Source organism: Rosa chinensis, chromosome 1 (assembly GCF_002994745.2).
Source record: "Rosa chinensis cultivar Old Blush chromosome 1, RchiOBHm-V2, whole genome shotgun sequence".
Lineage (NCBI taxonomy): Eukaryota > Viridiplantae > Streptophyta > Magnoliopsida > Rosales > Rosaceae > Rosa > Rosa chinensis.
The window spans coordinates 48,936,034-48,953,726 of record NC_037088.1 but is presented as its reverse complement, the minus strand read 5'-3'; the positions used below and the strand labels follow the sequence as shown (position 1 = coordinate 48,953,726).

At 38.8% G+C, this 17,693-nt stretch overlaps 2 protein-coding genes and 1 pseudogene across 2 annotated transcripts; 2 read left to right on the top strand and 1 right to left on the bottom strand.

Annotated features, from left to right (window-relative positions):
* The first annotated feature begins 88 nt into the window (after positions 1 to 88).
* On the top strand, positions 89 to 1,005 carry LOC112168770. Its single transcript, XM_024305690.1, has 2 exons — positions 89 to 619; positions 691 to 1,005. Exons 1-2 carry the CDS (start codon positions 89 to 91, stop codon positions 1,003 to 1,005), a joined length of 846 nt encoding a protein of 281 aa, XP_024161458.1.
* Positions 1,006 to 13,540: 12,535 nt separating this feature from the next.
* On the bottom strand, positions 13,541 to 14,368 carry LOC112168750. The gene has a single exon (XM_024305657.1). It carries the CDS (start codon positions 14,366 to 14,368, stop codon positions 13,541 to 13,543), a length of 828 nt encoding a protein of 275 aa, XP_024161425.1.
* A 636-nt stretch (positions 14,369 to 15,004) lies between these two features.
* Positions 15,005 to 15,777, top strand: LOC112168741 (annotated as a pseudogene).
* Positions 15,778 to 17,693: the final 1,916 nt, after the last annotated feature.

Below are 17,693 nucleotides of genomic sequence, written 5' to 3'. Positions count from 1 at the left end.
TGACAAATATAGATATGCTCTCACCGGCCGTTAGAGAGTAACCCTAGGGCTTTCCTTGCACGCAGCCGCTCCGCAGCGGCTCTCCGCCATGGGTGAACCCCAACCAATCTGCCCTTGGAGTTTTCTAGGGCCTCTTGCAGATTCACATCCCATCTCGGCCCCTGCACCAAAGTTTTCCAAGCCAAAGACTTTTGCGTCAGTTCTTGTGAATGAAGATGAGTCTCACGTTCCCATAAGTCAGCTTGCCGCTCCAACAATACGTGGTGAGACAGTCTATGTCAAGATCAATGAGGAGATCTATCAGGAGCAATTGAGAGCTTGTCGCAACAACCTCATTGGGCGTTTACTTCTCCGGAAGGGAACCATGCCATTAAAAACAGAAACCCTAAAGTCATCTTTGAATGCTTTATGGCGACCTTCAGGACCGTGGCGCTTAGTTCCCATTGGCAAGGGATATTTTGACCTTCACTTTCACTCTGAAGCTGATATGCGCAAGATATGGGGGGTGGAACCTGCACACTTGAATCAGGCTTATTCAGACTTTCTCAGTGGCAACCTGATTTTCGACCCGGAGATGTTCTCCCTCAAACACACGCTCAGGTTTGGATTCGAATCTCTGGTCTTAGCCAAGAATACTGGCACCAACATCATATTCTAGAAATCGCCCATGGTGTTGGAACGCCTTTACAGCTGGATGCTGCAACAAAGGAACAACGATTTGGTTATTATGCACGGGTACTAGTGGATGTTGATCTCCTTGGTGCTCTTCCAACTTCAATTATGGTAGAAAGGGAGAATCACTGCTTCCCTGTTCGAATTGACTATGAGAATCTTCCTCCGCAGTGTGCCCACTGTGGTCTGATAGGTCATGCACAGAAGAATTGCAGGCAATTGGACGTGAATAGGTTTTCAGCTAATAAAGCTCCTGAGAAGCACAAGGGGGTTCGTCAAGAGTATCGGGTTAAGCCCACGGCTATAATTCCTCCAGTTTATTCACCTTCTTAGGATAATGAAGGCAATCCCTCTTCAGCGTCCAAGAGCGATGGAAGTAATGCATCTCCAGCCTCATCTCCTGTGATAAATGCAGATAAGACTTAAGAGATGCATGTCGTGGAGCACTCTGCCCCAACTTATAATGATGCTCATATTGCAGTAGTGACTTTGGTTGATAATATCTTGGAGGAAGCCGCTAGAAATATCATGGCAACAACGGCGCAAAGAGTTATGGAGGAGGATGAACCTGTCTTAGAATCTAATGAGCATGAGGTTTCAAAGGCTTCAAATAATGATTCTCCTGTTAGTGATACACCATCCCGTACTTGGGGTGAAATTTTTGATGAAGAACAGGTTGGTGGTCCAGGTGTTGCAAGTGCTTCACCAAGTCTTGGCCCCCCTGGCTTTGGTCCGTCATCCTGTAAGGCTGCCTTTGAAATGGATGCAGTTGCAAGGTTTGTTAATGGTGAAGAAATTGATGGATTCACTCCTGTTCTTACAAAGTCTCAGAAAAAGTTGGAAAAAAAGAAAAGTAAGCAATCTGATGCTACTGCTGCACGCAAAAACCCTGATAGGGTTCGTAATAAACCAAAGCGTCTCCAATGAAGCTTCTGTATTGGAATATTAGAGGTATTGGTAATTCAGATTCCCGTTCTGAGTTATCTTCTTTTTGTCGTCAACATCATCCAGATTTGGTTTGCATTTCTGAACCAATGGTATCTTTTGACTCAGTTCCTATTTCCTTTTGGGATTCTTTAAATCTCCGGTTAATCACTTTGAATGATCGGGGTACTAGTATTCCAAACATTTGGTTATTTGGTTCGGTTCATATTTCTACTCCTTCTATTGTTTCTGTTTCAGATCAGCAAATTACTTTTCAGGTTTTAATGGAGGGATCTCTCACTCAATTCACTTGTGTTTATGCTGCTACTTCGGCAGCTAAGCGTAAAGCATTGTGGTTAGAGCTTTTGCATCTCCGACAGCATACTACAGTGCCATGGATGGCAATTGGGGACTTTAATGCAGTTCTCGGCGCTCATGAAACTAAGGGTGGGGCTATTCCAGCTCGATCTTCATGTGAGGATTTTCGCAGCACTATTGAGCTTTGTAATTTTACTCATCTTGCTACTTCTGGTGCTTTTTTCACTTGGTCTAGAGGCCGAGGACGGCGGCGATTGGAAAGGCGTCTTGATAGGTCATTGTGTGATGATTGTTGGCTGGATGTTTGGCCTTATACTTCTTGTATGACACTTCCTCGGGTGGTATCTGATCATAATTGCCTATTGTTTTCAGCTAACAAGAATTTGTTGACTGGTCCAAAACCATTTCGCTTCCAATCCATGTGGCTTCTTCACCCATCTTTTCATGAGTTGGTGGCAAACTGTTTGTCTACAAATATGGTTGTTGGCTGCCCCATGTATGTTATTTTACAAAAATTGAAAGCCTTGAAAGCTTGCTTGAAGGTTTGGAATAACACTGTTTTTGGGAATGTGCATAGAAACCTGGAGTTGGCACGCAATAAATTACAAACTATTCAGCTTGACATTGCTACAAATGGGCCTTCTGATGTCATTTTGGAGGCTGAAGTTGCTGCCAAAGCTGAGGTGCTGGAGGCAACTCGTCGACAAGAGGCATTTTGGCGTGACCGGGCTCGGGTTAAGTGGCTTAAAGAGGGTGACAAGTGTTCTAATTTTTTCCATGCTTATGCCCGTTCTAAATCATCACGTGCTCAGATTCATTGTTTGCAGGATGGGGTTAACTTACTTACTGACCAGCATGATATTGCAGATCATATTGTTCATTTCTATCGCACTCTATATGGTCCAGGCTCTGCTCCAATTGGTGTGGTTGATTGCTGCCAGGTAATTCCAAATTTGGTCTCTAGCGATGAGAACTCTAGTCTTATTTCGGTGCCTACTTCAGATGAGATACGTCGTGTGGTTTTTTCTATGGATCCGACTAGCTCTCCAGGTCCTGACGGCTTTCCTGGGTCTTTCTATCATAATTGTTGGGATATTGTGGGTGATGATGTCATTGCTTTTGTTCAGTTTTTTTTCCAACAAAATTGGCTCTACCCTAATGTGAATTCTAATTTTATTGTGCTCATTCCGAAAGTAGAGGGGGCCTCTGTGATCTCTGAGTTTCGTCCTATTGCTCTAGCTAATTTCCTTTTCAAGATCATTCCGAAGATCATGGCTGATAGATTGAGTCCTATTGCTTCAAGGATTATCTCTCCAGAACAGACAGCTTTTCTTAAGGGTCGTAGAATTGCAGATTGCATTGGGTTGGTGTCAGAAGGTTTTAATTTATTGGATCGCAAAAATTATGGTGGTAATGTGGGCAGTAATGTGGGCATCAAAGTTGATATTGCTAAGGCTTTTGACACTTTGAATTGGCAATTCCTTCTCCAAGTTCTGGAACAGTTCGGTTTCTCTTCACGATTCAGGGATATGGTTCATACAATTCTCCAATCAGCAAGATTATCAATTTTAGTAAACGGGTCTCCTCATGGTTTCTTCCCCTGTGTTCGTGGGGTTAGACAGGGTGATCCTCTTTCCCCTCTTCTATTTTGTCTCGCTGAGGAAGCTCTTAGTAGGGGACTTTCTTCTCTTTTTTCTTCGGGAAGAGTCCAGTCTATATCTTTGCCAAGAGGATGTAAGCTTACTCATGTGCTCTATGCTGACGATTTGTTCATTTTCTGTAGAGGGGATGTTTCCTCCCTTAACCGTTTGCAGTTATTTTTTGACTCTTATGGTGCTGCTTCTGAACAATTGGTTAACAAAAATAAAAGTACCTTCTATATGGGGGATTCTTATTCCCATCGGCGCAAGCATGTTCAAAGAATTTTGGGGTTCAAATCAGGGGCTGCTCCTTTCACTTATTTAGGTGTTCCTATCTTCAAGGGTAAGCCACGACGTGTTCATCTTCAGTCTATTGCTGACAAAGCAAAAGCGCGTCTTGCTGGGTGGTATGGAAAATTATTATCCATGGCAGGCCGAGTTCAATTGGTTCATGATATTTTTCAAAGTTTATTTCTTCATAGCTTCTCAGTGTATTTGTGGCCACCATCTTTGTTGAAACATTTATCGGCTTGTGCACGAAATTTTATTTGGTCTGGAGATATTGCTGTTAGGAAACTGGTTACCGTCTCATGGCGCCAAGTTTGTGCTCCTAAAGCTGAGTCTGGACTTGGTTTGCAGGATCTTCAGACTCTTAATATGGCTGCTCTCTTGGGCATGGGATGGAGTACTATCACATTGAATTCTTTATGGAGTTCTTTTGCTTGTACAAGGTTCTCGATCTCCCATCATATGAATTATCGCTACTTTTGTTCTTCATTATGGCATGGGTTGAAAGCTATTCTTCCAATAATTTTCCAACACTCAAGATGGCTTATAGGAGATGGTAAGTCTGTTCTTTTTTGGTCTGATCGGTGGCTGGATACTTCTCTTCTTGATAGGTTGCAGGTCAATTGTTTTCCTAGGCCTTTAACAACTACTGTAGCTTCTTTTATTGCTGGTCAGCAATGGAGTTTGCCACACCGTTTCTCTACTTTATTTCCAGCTCTGGTTGATGAGATTCAAAGTTTACCCCTTCCTATTGTCCCTGAAGATGATCTTTTAATTTGGGAGGATTCGAGTAATGGATTTTTCTCATTTAAAGAGGGATATAATCTTCTACGCCCACACTTTGCTTCTAATGGATCACAACCTCTAGTTTGGAGGCATTTTATTCCACCACGGTTCTCTATACTTGTTTGGCGCCTCCTCCATAACAAGTTACCCACCGATGACCAACTACAACGACGCGGCATCCCATTGGTTTCAGTATGTCAGCTTTGCTCTTTTTGCACTATTGAGGATTCAACTCATTTATTTGTTTCTTGTTCCTTTGCTCAGCATGTTTGGCAATGGTTGTCGTGCTGTTTTGGTACTTCTTTACCAACTCATGGTTCAATTGGTGATTTATGGAGTATAATTGTTGGTAAACCGTTTTCTCCTCAACTGAAAAATTTATGGCTTGCGGGCTGTCTGTTTGCTTTCATGGCTATTTGGAAAACACGTAATAAGCTTTGTTTTCATAATAAGAGGCCTTCTCTTATGCGTGTTTTTCGTTCTATTAAATCTTGGTTGCGGTTTGCTGCTCCCCATTTGACTTGGTTCATAAACTCTTCGCAAGCGTACGAATCGTTGTCAAGTAAGGGAAGTATTAAAACCTTGATTATCATACCTCGGGGATTAGGTGTTGGACCTAATCGAGGTAATCGGCGCTAGAGTGACTCAAAAGCATACAATGAAAAAGTAAAAATAAAAATAAAATAAAATAAAATAAAATATTCACAAGGCACCAAGCCTCGGCAATGCTCGGCTTAGCTCACACTAAGCCTAATCAAAGCCACTAACTTGTAGCCCAAATGAGTTATGCACAATGGAAGATAGAATTTTGTTTGGGAATTTTGAATTGAGAATTAACTAAATTAAATGCAAACTAAAATAAAAACAAACAACTAATTATCAAGCAAGAAATTAAATTTGGATTTTCAAATTAAAGGGAATATGGGAATGTCGGGTGATTCACACTAACTATCTTGCAAATATCGGTGCCAATTTCATGTTTATTTCCTATATGTGTTAAGTCCCGTATTTAGTACCGGTCAAGGCTACTAAACCAATTATCCTTTCGGTGTATCGATTATGCCGGTTAGGGCCACAATCAACTCTCTAATTTGGGCATTACGCCGGTTAAGGCCGCAATATCCAAAATTAAAGGCCTAGAGTGCAAGATAATAGAGACTCAAGCAAGCTTAACTACAATTAAGCTAGTTAATGGTTACCACACTTAAATCCTAGATACAACAAGATTAATAAGTTGTCAATTTATCAATCTATTCATCACAATTGTCCACAACATAATTTCAAAGGGTGACAAAACCTAGAAACATGCTTCTAAGGACCAATACATTCGGATTTAAAGCATACACAATGAAAATTGCATTTATTAAAATTAAAGTATCAATATTTATACAAGATGAGTTAGGGCTTCACAACCCTAACCCCCAACAAAATTTCTACTCACTACCCATAAATATATACATCATCAATTCCATCAATTTCATACAAACAAAAGAGGAAAAGGTATAGAAGAGGGAAAAACAACCAAGACAAGTTACAAATACTAAAAAGCAAACATAACAAGCCTTGGAATTATAATCTCTCCCTTTTACCCAAGTGGTGATTAAACTCTTTATGCTTGAAGTGTTTTTCCTTTTGAAGCTCCTTCAAATTGATGAGGATTAGAATAGATGGGTGTGAGTGAAAAGAAGAGAAATTAGATGTGGAGATGTGTTGGTGGTGTGCTGCAGCAAGGGAGAATAAAAATATGGGGAGAGTGAAAAAAATGGATCTGGGAGTCTGGGGTCTTCTCCTCCCTTGCGGCTGTTTTGGGTTTGAGGTGAGAGAAATTGGGTCTGCCGCTGCCCTCCTGTCCTCCCTTCTCTCATAAATATATAGCAGATATATCACCATATGAGGCTGAGATCAATTGGTAAAAGAGAAAGGAGTATGGTTGCCACGTGTCAATATGGGAGTGGGCAAGAAGAAAGGAAGTAATGGTTTGAGCACGTGATGGCAGCAGACTTCTCAATTGTAATCAAAGCTTAATTAAACTAAGGTCTACTGCAGCATGTTAATGGCTAGAGATATTAAATGATAAAGCTAATGATCAATTAATACAACCCTTTTCTTTATTTTCTGTAATTTTCTTCTTCTTCTTTTCTATTTTTCTTTCTTCTCCTCTTCCACAGTCTCAAATATTTCCATATATATTCTCAAGAGACTAGTCGGGTTTCGCTCTCAAACTTGCATTGACCATGGTTGACCATGTTGACAATTTCGTCTTTTTATCGGTAATTTCAATTAGCATCATTTTCGCACGATTTCATCCGAAATCCACACTCCGCGTATTCACTACAAAATAAATAAAAATAAATTAATTACATAAATAATTGACATGAAGATTAGCTTAATTCTAGTATTTTAGATATAATTACACGTATATAAATGCGTGTAATCACCATTTGCCTGGTTACTCCCGCGGTGTGTTAGACTCTCAGTTGCTAGTGAGCTTGGGAATCCAACCAGTTTCTCGCAAATCAATTGCTCCGCGGTTTGTTCTTTGGCATCCCCCTAATTTTCCATGGATTAAGCTTAACACTGATGGGTTAGCTAAAGGTAATCCTGGCCCCGCAGCTTGCGGTGGTGTTTTATGGGTTGCGAATGGCTAATATTTTGGAGGTTATTGTCAAGGTTTGGGTCAACACTCAGCTTTCTATGCGGAGTTAATGGGAGTTATAATTGGTATTGAGATTGCTTTTCGAATGGGTTGGCATTGTATTTGGTTGGAGAGTGATTCGACGAGTGTTCTTGCATGTATTAGCTCTACCTCATTTGCACCTCCTTGCCCACTGCGCATTGCTTGGCTGAATTGTTTATCTCGCATTCGGTCAATGACATTTCACTGCTCTCATGTTCTTCGTGAAGGCAATTCTGTGGCAGATAGGTTAACAAATTTGGGTTTGGCTTCTTCATCTCTGATTTGGCATGCCTCACCTCCACCCGAGATCTCTCCATACTTGAGAATGGATGACCAGGGGTTCCCTTACTCTCGTGTTTCTTCTTGATGTTGATTTGGGCTTCCTGGAGTTTATTTTTATTTTGTTTCTGTTCCAATGATGGAATTTTATGTTTTCCATCTGTCATGTCTATACTTTTGGGGTTTGGCTTTTGTCCTCTCTTCTCGTTTTTGTATTTTGCTTTATTATTAATAAAAAATAAATAAGGGGACGGGCGGTGGGCTCCCAGAGTGTGGTAGACCCTTCACCTTCGGGTTTGAGGGTGGGACTTGTTCCCTAAATCGTCTACTTCCGAGGAGCTAATATCGCCTCATCCCTTATTTAATTATAAAAAAAAAAAAAAAAGATCTACTTCGATATTAATCATTATATAAAACTGTGGATTAGTTTCGGCTTCTTTTCCTGTTCTCACTTTATCGTTAGTTATGTACTGCAGTTATGTTCTTTTTTTATTTTTGTTTTTATTTTCTTCTTATTTTATCAAGTATTATTTTTGTTTTGGTCTAAGCTAGGCTGCTGCTACTTATATTTCTTTTCTTTCACATATGTATTCCAATATATATATATATATACAAGAATTCTTCAAGTCATTTTGCATCCATAATAAAGTATCTGTTTCAAAATGTATAGTGTATAGTAATGTTAGTGTTTTGTTAAATATATTGACAAACTACAAATATTAGATAATTTCATAAATAAAATATAGTACTTTGTTAAAGCAAATGTCAAAAAGCATACTCGAATCTAATAAATTAATAATATTGACATAAAAGAATACAATCTATGTTAAATAGTAAGTTGTTGTTTTTTATTTTCTTTTTTGAGAATGAATAGTAAGTTCTATTTGAAGACTTGTAAACTCAAAATGTGGACCTACAGGTAGAGGAAGTATGTTATACCTAGTTTTTATATTTAGAAATATAATAAAAATAGCAAAATGAGATTTTCAATATACAATTCTCCTCTCTAATTCTAATGCAAGATAGTTAAATTGAGATCTTCTTTTTCTGCTTAAGGTTTTTTAATATGTAAAAGAAAAATATTTTTATCAAAAGATGGTAAAATAGGAAAAACGAACCATTAATCGCAAAAAGTGAAAACGTTACCCATTTTTTTCTTTTTTTTATTCAAATATTTATTTTTGTTTTCATTATAATTCATTGTTTATATACTATTTCACATTTCTATAAAAGAAACGAAAAGTCAAACCAAGAGGCTAGTAAGTATTGATTCATCTAAATTTTTAGACAAAACTAAGTAACTAAGAGCAATTTTAGCATACTCTCTATTTTGACTCTTTAGCTATATTGGAGATTATGTTTAGTTTTTTTTTTTAATCATTTTAATGGCTGCACCAGACTCCTAAGTACGAGCATCTTTAGCAATACTAGCCATTTTTGAGTTAAATTTTAGCCAAAATAGCTAAAAAGTCATTTTGGCTGGCTACTTTAGAGCATCTTTAGCAATGCTAGCCATTTTTGAGTTAAATTTTAGCTAAAGTAGCTAAAAAGTTATTTTAGCTAGCCACTTTAGAATTACGTCTGCATCAATGCTCTCTATTTTAGCTAGTTTTGAATTTATATTATTTTTCAAATGAAGATTAAATAGTTTAAATGTATTTATAAATTACATAAAATAACTTAAAAGGAATGTTTTAAATTATAGAGAGCCTCATCCCGCTCTCTATATTTAGGAGCGAGATAGCTAAAAGTTATAATAGAGAGTCACTTAGGAGTCTGGTGGAGCTGCTAAAATAGATAAAAAGTTAAACATGCTCTCCAAAATAGCTAAGGAGCCAAAATAGAGAGTCTGCTAAAGATGCTCTTAGAAATATGTCTGTATTAGTGCTCTATATTTTAGCTAATTTTGAATTCAAATTATATCTTAAATGAATATTAAATAGTTTAAATATATTTATACATTACATAAAATAACTCAAAATAAATGTTTTAAATTATAGAGAGTCTCATATCGGTTTCAATATTTATGAGCGATATAGCTAAAAGTTATAATAGATAAAAAAAAATTAAACATGTTCTCTAAAATAAATAAGGAGCCAAAATAGAGTGTTAAAAATGCTCTAAGTACTCTTCATTTTGGTTTTTAGTTACCCGGCCCGTAAATCTAAATATAAAGAGTGAGATGTAGCTCTCTATTAGTTTTGTTAATTTAAAAAATTCATTTTAAAGTAGTTTTGTGTAATTTATATATACATTAAAACTATATTTTATAGACTTAAAGAATAAGAAAACTACCTAAACTAGAGAACTGATGTCTGATGCAGACATATATTAAAATTAGTTAAAATTTGACTAAAAAATGTCTAACATTGCAAAAAATGTTTTGACTACATACTCATTTGTAGTTAATTTGTGGCATGTGCACAGGTGGCATCAGTAGTGGTGGGAATTGGGTATGCTAATAAAGTTGATGATGGCAAGTCCTGGATGTCTTACTGGAATTCAGCTTTGCCAAAATCTCCTTTGCCTTCCAAAGCTGTACAACAACTTCTAAACCCTGCAGGTATATATTATTTAGTTAATAGTAATATAACTTAATTAACTGGCTTAAGCTAAATTCATTCTAAATTCAAACACGAGCAAGATCTAGAAAAGCTTAAGCTAACTGAGCTTTTTTTTTGAAAAGTAGGTTTATTGAAAAAATTAACGAGTACACTCGTTTAGAATGGCATCCCTTATATATTCGGGAGCAGTACCAAACCAAGTTTGGTCAACACTATTACAAAGAGCTTTATTGGCTAGGATATGAGCTATTTTATTGGCTTCACGGGGAGCATAAACCACCTTGAAATCAACAGAGCTATGAACATGATCCTTTAAATCTTCAAGAACAAAGCTGAGCAGGGAAAGATCATGTTCATTCTGGTTCACTGCTGCTGCCAAGATGGCGCAATCTGTTTCAAATATGACCTTCTCCAGATTCATTCGTTCAGCTAATGTGACCCCTTCCATTAAGGCTGCTAACTCGGCATGGAATGGTGAAGTGATATGCCTCATAGGCTTTGCTGCTGCTACTCTAAGTTGACCATCATGGTCGCGGACAACTACTCCAATTCCAGCCCTATTACCTTGCGCAACAAAAGCTCCATCAGAATTGCATTTAAGCCACCCTGCTTGAGGCACTGCCCAATCTTGTCTCTGCACCCGAGATTGTTTTTCACAACTATTAGCTTTTAGAAACTCTGTTAGCCAGCCAAAAGCCATTACCACAGCATCACAGGGATGTTGTTTCGTCCCTTCCCATACCTGAGTATTACGATTTTTCCATATAGCCCAGAGAAGAATTAGAACTTTGCCAAATTGCTCTTTACTCAAGCTACCCACCAACTGCAGGAGCCAATCTTTCACGTCCAAGACATGCATGGCGGGTACTTGAATGTTTGCTGCTGCCCATACTTCACGTGCATAATTACAATGGATGAAAAGATGCACATTATTCTCAATCCCATGTCCACACAAAGGACAAACCATATCCCCCACATAACCTTTTGTACTTAAACAAGATCTTGTCGGTAATATATTCACACAGGATCTCCAGGCCTGAAGAGCCACCTTTTTAGGGACTGTGGCATTCCAAATAGCCGCCCACAATCTAGAATAGGGATCCGGGATCGATGGAGGAGCCAAAACTAAACCCAGTAATATATCACGAGCCACGTAGTAAGCACTATTTGTAGTAAAGACACCTTTCTTATGAAAATACCATACTAACCTGTCTCTTGGAGCACGTCGACTGAGTGGGATTTTAAGAATTATTTCCCTATCCACCGGTGAAAACCACTGAGCAATCTTGTCTTCATCCCAAGTTCTAGCTCCCGGAAGAATGAGTTCAGACACTTTCGTTGGGGCATCTCTCGGTTGCGGTGAACATGGACTACGTGGGTAAGAATCTGGTAACCAGTTGTCTCTCCATACATCAATATCTTCACCATTTCCAACCTGCCATCGGAGGCCCTTCAGTAAGACCTCTCTGGCCTCCCAAATACTACGCCATGGAAAAGAAGGGTGAGCACCCAATTCTGCATGTAAGAAATCCCCATTAGGAAAATATAAAGCTTTATACAGTCTTGCAATTAAAGAATTCGGATTCTTCACCAATCTCCATCCTTGTTTGCTTAGCATCGCCAAATTAAACCAATGCAAGTCCTTGAAACCCATCCCACCATCTTTCTTTGGAACACATAACCGATCCCAAGACCTCCAATGTATTTTTTGTTTCTCGTCAGAGTCTCCCCACCAGAAACCCGCACACAACTGCTGCAAGTCCTCACACAAACCCAACGGCAACATATAGCAATTCATGACATAGTTAGGTACTGTTTGGGCCACTGCTTTGATCAAAATTTCCTTACCGGCTCCACTAAGTAATTTAGCACGCCAACTAACCACCTTCTTTGTCAGTTTCTCTTTCAAATAGCTAAAAGCTGCTGTCTTACTCCTCCCCACATATGTAGGTAACCCCAAGTAACGCTCATGTTTATCGACCCTCTGAACACCTAATAAGTTGGCCAAATAATTCTGCTTAACCATCTCAACATTCTTACTGAAAGCGACCTCACTTTTCTACAGATTAATCTTCTGTCCCGAGGCTAATTCATATGTATATAAGATATTTCGAAACTGTTGACATTCTTCTTCGGTAGCTGTTCCGAATAAAAAACTGTCATCTGCAAATAGCAGATGGTGCCAATTCAATCCCACTAATCCACCGGTTCTGGACAAAATGCTCAATCAAAGAGGAAAGACCTTCAGCACAGAGTATAAACAGGTAAGGCGATAATGGATCACCTTGTCTAATACCTCGAGTAGGCCGAATATATCCACGAACTTCTCCATTTAACAGGAAGGAGTACCTAACTGTCCGAATACTCGTCATAATCAAATTAACCCATTCCTCATCAAAGCCCAATTTTAGCAACATGGCCTGCAAGAAAGACCATTCTAGTCGATCATAAGCTTTACTGATATCCAACTTAAGAGAAAAATGACCATCACCTTCCCTGCGATTATTGTGCAAGTGATGGGCCACCTCAGTAGCTACCAAAGTGTTATCAGAAATCAAGCGACCTGGTACAAAGGCGCTCTGCAATGGCGATATTATATCCCCCAACAACTGCTTCAATCTATTTGCCAATACCTTTGAACATATTCTATAAAGAACATTACAGAGTGCTATAGGTCAAAGATCAGTCATATGTTTCAGATCTTTCACCTTTGGAATGAGTGTAATATGAGTAAAATTAACATCCTTGATCATCACTCCGGAATAGAGAAAGGAGCGCACTGCGGTACACACATCAGGTCCAACTGTACTCCAATACTTTTGAAAGAAGAAAGGCGACATACCATCTGGTCCTGGGGACTTTGAAGGATGCATGTGAAACAAGGCTTGCTTGATTTCGTCATTAGAATAAGGGGCCAACAAAGTTTGATTCATAGCAGGAGATACCTTGGGCTGCACAGTAGCCAGAATCAGATTCATAGCTTGCATATTAACTCCCTCTGTATGAAACAACTGCTGATAGTACGTGCTTACTACTCTCTCAATCCCCTTCGGCTCATGCACCCACTGATCATTAGTGTCAAACAAACCCACAATTCGATTCCTGTGCTGCCGATTTGAGGCTCGTCTGTGAAAGTAGGCGGTATTACGGTCTCCTCCTTTCAACCACAATGCCCTAGATCTCTGTATCCAAACAGTCTCCTCTTGAGTTAACAATTCCTGAAACCGGGCATGCAATGTCTGCTTCTCAGCATAATCAGCTGCGTTAAACGGCTGTCGCAGTAACTCATCCAGCCTCGTCCTCACTGCCTTCATCTCGACCTGACGAAACATAAAGGTCTGTTTCTGCCACCCTGTTAGTTCACGACTTGTTTGCTTAATACGTTGGCAGATCTAACTCATTGGATCTCCCTCAGAAGCATATTGCCAACCGCGTTGGATCACTGATTCACACTCTTGATGTGTTGCCCAATATTGTTCAAAACGAAATAGTGGTTTTCTACGCCCAGTTTGCGGAATAGGAGTTTCACTTACCTCAACTAATAGAGGACTGTGATCAGAGGAACTTGGCGGCAAGTGAGTTGTACGTGAAGATGGGAACAGATTCCTTAGCTCCACATTCCATAAGCTCCGATCTAACCTTTCCTTCGTCTGGTAGTCTGACCATGTGTAAGGGCTTCCAAAAAAACCCATATCAAGCAGAGAACAATCCATCATTGCCTCACGGAAACCTTGCATCTGCACATGCCTTCGAGGGACTCCACCCGTTTTCTCTGAGTTGTCAACGATTTCATTGAAATCCCCCACAATAAGCCAGGGCAAGGAGGATTGAGATGCCAATTGGCGCATCAAATTCCATGTTTCATGCCTATCAGCGGTCTGAGCATACCCATATATGCCTGTTAAACGCCATTCATCCGGTGCTCCTCTTACCCCAATGGCTACGTCAACATGCCTTGAAGAATAATTCCTAATCCTCACCGGTACATCATTCATCCATAAGAAAGCCACTCCCCTTGAATTCTCATCATCTTTAGGCCAACCCAAACAGTTATCAAACCCTACCTTGACTCGTAGAGTGTCCAGTTGTTTTGTATCGCAAAGAGTCTCCGAGAGAAAAAGAATCTTTGGTTTCTCCTGCCGGATCAAATCGATTAGAGCTCGTCGCCTGGAGTTTCCTACAATTCCTCTGCAATTCCAAGCAAGTATGCGAAAAGCCATCTCCTCACTAGTGCTAATGCCGCCGTAGGGAACCCTAATCGGCCTAAAGCAATCAAGTTGCCGTTTTGCTAGAGCGCCGCTCTCTTTTTTTGGTTGTATATTTGAAGCTGTGTTATTGACAGGGGGAAATAAAGGATATAATAGACATTTTAGACTTATTGGTTGAGAAATTGAAAGAACAAGAAATATATATTTAATATAGAAGATGAGAGACTAAACTGTTCTATGGAGGAAAATACATAGAGTAACTAATATTTAATCCTTAAACTTTCATAAACTCTAAAGGGCCAAAAAGTGATTCTAAATGCCATCAGGTGCATTTCTTCACCCAAATAAGAATTCATTTAATCAACATTGCAAAATTAATGATATGATAATTTTCTTCACCCAAATAAGAATGCATTAACTTACTAACCGTGGAACGAACGTGACATCAAACATTTACATTAAATATTTTTGACCTAGTCGCTCGTCTCTGCTAACTGAGCTTAATTAACGTAAAGGACATATATAATGAGATTTTTTTTTTCTCAAACTATGACGCTTCCAGAAATTTTAAGAAAAAGGAAAAGAAAAAATGTAAAACTAAAGTCGTAGAATGTTTGTAATTATTTCACGGTTTTTCCAAAAACAGGTATGCTCATCAAAGGAACTGATATATTGTCACAAGGTCAAAGAAGTTACACTGGGATTGGAAAGGATGTTGTAAGTCTTACACATGTACCGTCAAAAATATTTATTTATTCTGCTGCCTCTCTAGAAGTCAAAGTGGAGCCAGGTTTAACTACATTCTTCCAAGGAAAAGATCTTCAGCATTTGGGGAAAACGGTGACATTGCGATTCTTGAAACCCACAAGTAACAAGGCAACTCTTTTGCCTCGTCGAGTTGCAGAGTCCATACCCTTTTCGAGTAGCAAGTTGCCAGAAATTCTAACCTACTTTGGAGTGAAACCCAAATCAGTGGTTGCAGAAATAATGAAAAGGACAATCGAAGAGTGTGAGGCACCGGCCATTAAAGGCGAAGACTCGATTTCACAGTTTCAAAGCTTGGGAAGTACGTCCAAGTTTATGCAACCGAGGCCGAAAATGAAAACAAACAAGACTATAGCATTGAGATTACTGGAGTCCAAAGTATTGGAGACAGGTCGATTGTGTGCCATAAGGAGAACTATGTTTATGGTGTGTTTTACTGCCACAAATTCTATGGCACAACAACAAGGGCTTACATGCTTCCGTTGGTGGGTGCTGATGGGGTTACAAAAGCCAAAGCAGTAGCTATTTGCCATACTGATACCACTAGCTGGAACCCTAAGCATTTGGCCTTTCAAGTCCTCAAAATAAAGCCTGGAAATACAATCCCAGTCTGTCATTTTCTGCCCACTACCGGTTTTTTGTGGGCTTCTATGTAAGGCATACAAATCCAAGGAGGGGATATGTGTATTTATACTTTGGGTCATAAAAATAAATCAGGACTATCTATCAACCTAGTCCTGAATTGTCAAAATGTATGATGACCGTTTAGGTCTCCTAAAGTTTCTATTTCCGTAATTTGTATTTTCATATTATGTTTTTACGTTTGTCTGAGAGGTTTTTGGCTTTGTCCCCCTCTCTTTGTATGTTCTTTTCTTCAGCAAAAGATAAATAAATTTGCTGATATGTATATATGATATGGTTTCCTAGCTACATATGTACTTCTTTGTATTGGACATGTTGAACTATCATGACTACCATTTTGTATCTCGTTGTACGTATATATTGAATTTTTTTTTTATAAGAAAAAAAATTTCATTCAATATCTCCATAGCCAAAACGGTACATGCATAATGTTCTAAAGCTTGTGCCCAATAACAGCCAAGCATTACAGGGTGAAACAAATTGTCTTCATTACAACGGTTAACTCGACTTATTCGTCAAGCCTAGATACATCACAATCAAACCACTTAAAATCAAATGATAATATGCTTCCAAATGCCAATGCACTCAATTATGGTACACTTAAAAACTCTTCAATTTAAAGTAAACTAGACATTGTTACAATAGGCTGAAAGAAAATTAGAAGCAGGACTAGAAGAGCTTAGGACCAGGCCCAATCCCAAACCCAAAATCCTTTCAGAAAAGGCCCAATCCCATTCTCAAGGAATAGCTTGCATAAAGTTCTTCAAGCGGTTTCACGGTTTCACCTCCACCAAGTAGCTTCAATTGCGCCACCACCATAGCTAGACTTCCCTGCTGACGGTCGAAACCGCTCTACCACTCCAGCAACTACAGAGCCTAAGCCGATTGCACCACCAAAACTCTTCAGCACAAACCATCGAATGATGAATCTGGTTGGAACCAGATTGATGAAAATCAACCTAGGTAAAGGTTTACAGCCCTCCATCAATGGCTCCAATTAATGGTTGGGTACCAAATAAACTCCAGCGCATCAGATCCACCATGAGCAACTAGGTCTAGTAACCACATTACCATAAAAACAGGGTAACTCTGAATATAGATAATTCTGAATTTTACCATAAAAACATAACTCCACATTAGAGATACAATTGTTAAATTGCAAAAATCATACATTATTACTAATGTATGGTTTTTGGAAGACTAATGCAATTAGTAATGTCTAGGAATAGTGCCCGCGCTTTGCTGCGGGATGCAAATTGCGACCATGAAATGTACTAAGTTTAAGCAACTTTGTTTCTAAACTGAAGGCTTCCCTTTAATCCATTGTGGCTTTGTCTACTCCCTCTAGTTCATTATCTTCAATTGTTAGTATAAAACTAAACATAAAAAACTGAATATAAACGACAAAACAGTACAATATGAATACTTTTCAATATCTATGGTAGCTGCCAACAAATTGGCTATCTTTAGCTTACCTTAGTTATAGTAGCTGCTAGAGCATCTTCTAAAAAATAGTTGTTCTAGTTGCTCTAGGTATATATGCACAAAAGGTGTTAAGCAAAAGGAGAAAATCCTATTCATGCTAACGCCAAAACAATTCATTAGTGCTTGCTTTTCGCTTTTGATCCAAACATCTCTGAGAGTAAGGCAACCTCTTCATCATTTGTTGATCCTCTTAAAAAAAAAGGGAAAAAAAATCTCTTCATCATTTGATACTTCAAGAATCTGACGCCTTAGAAAGAGTTAACCTGCAGTCAACTTACAGAATGTTAGAAACTATTAAAATAGAACTGCTGCAAGGACAAATCTACACAATGTTAGAGAGACTACTAAAATAGAACTATAGTGGGTGAAGTAATAAGTCATTTCACATTTTGAATATAGTTCTTAGTAAAATTTACTGAGAGTGACCTTGTGATAAACGATCGAC

Coding starts and splice junctions, on each gene's coding strand:
- LOC112168770 (XM_024305690.1), top strand. CDS start 89: ATGGGTGAACCCCAACCAATCTGCCCTTGGAGTTTTCTAGGGCCTCTT. Junction 620..690: donor GGTTTGGATTCGAATCTCTG/GTCTTAGCCAAG, acceptor ACGCCTTTACAG/CTGGATGCTGCAACAAAGGA.
- LOC112168750 (XM_024305657.1), bottom strand. CDS start 14,368: ATGGCTTTTCGCATACTTGCTTGGAATTGCAGAGGAATTGTAGGAAAC.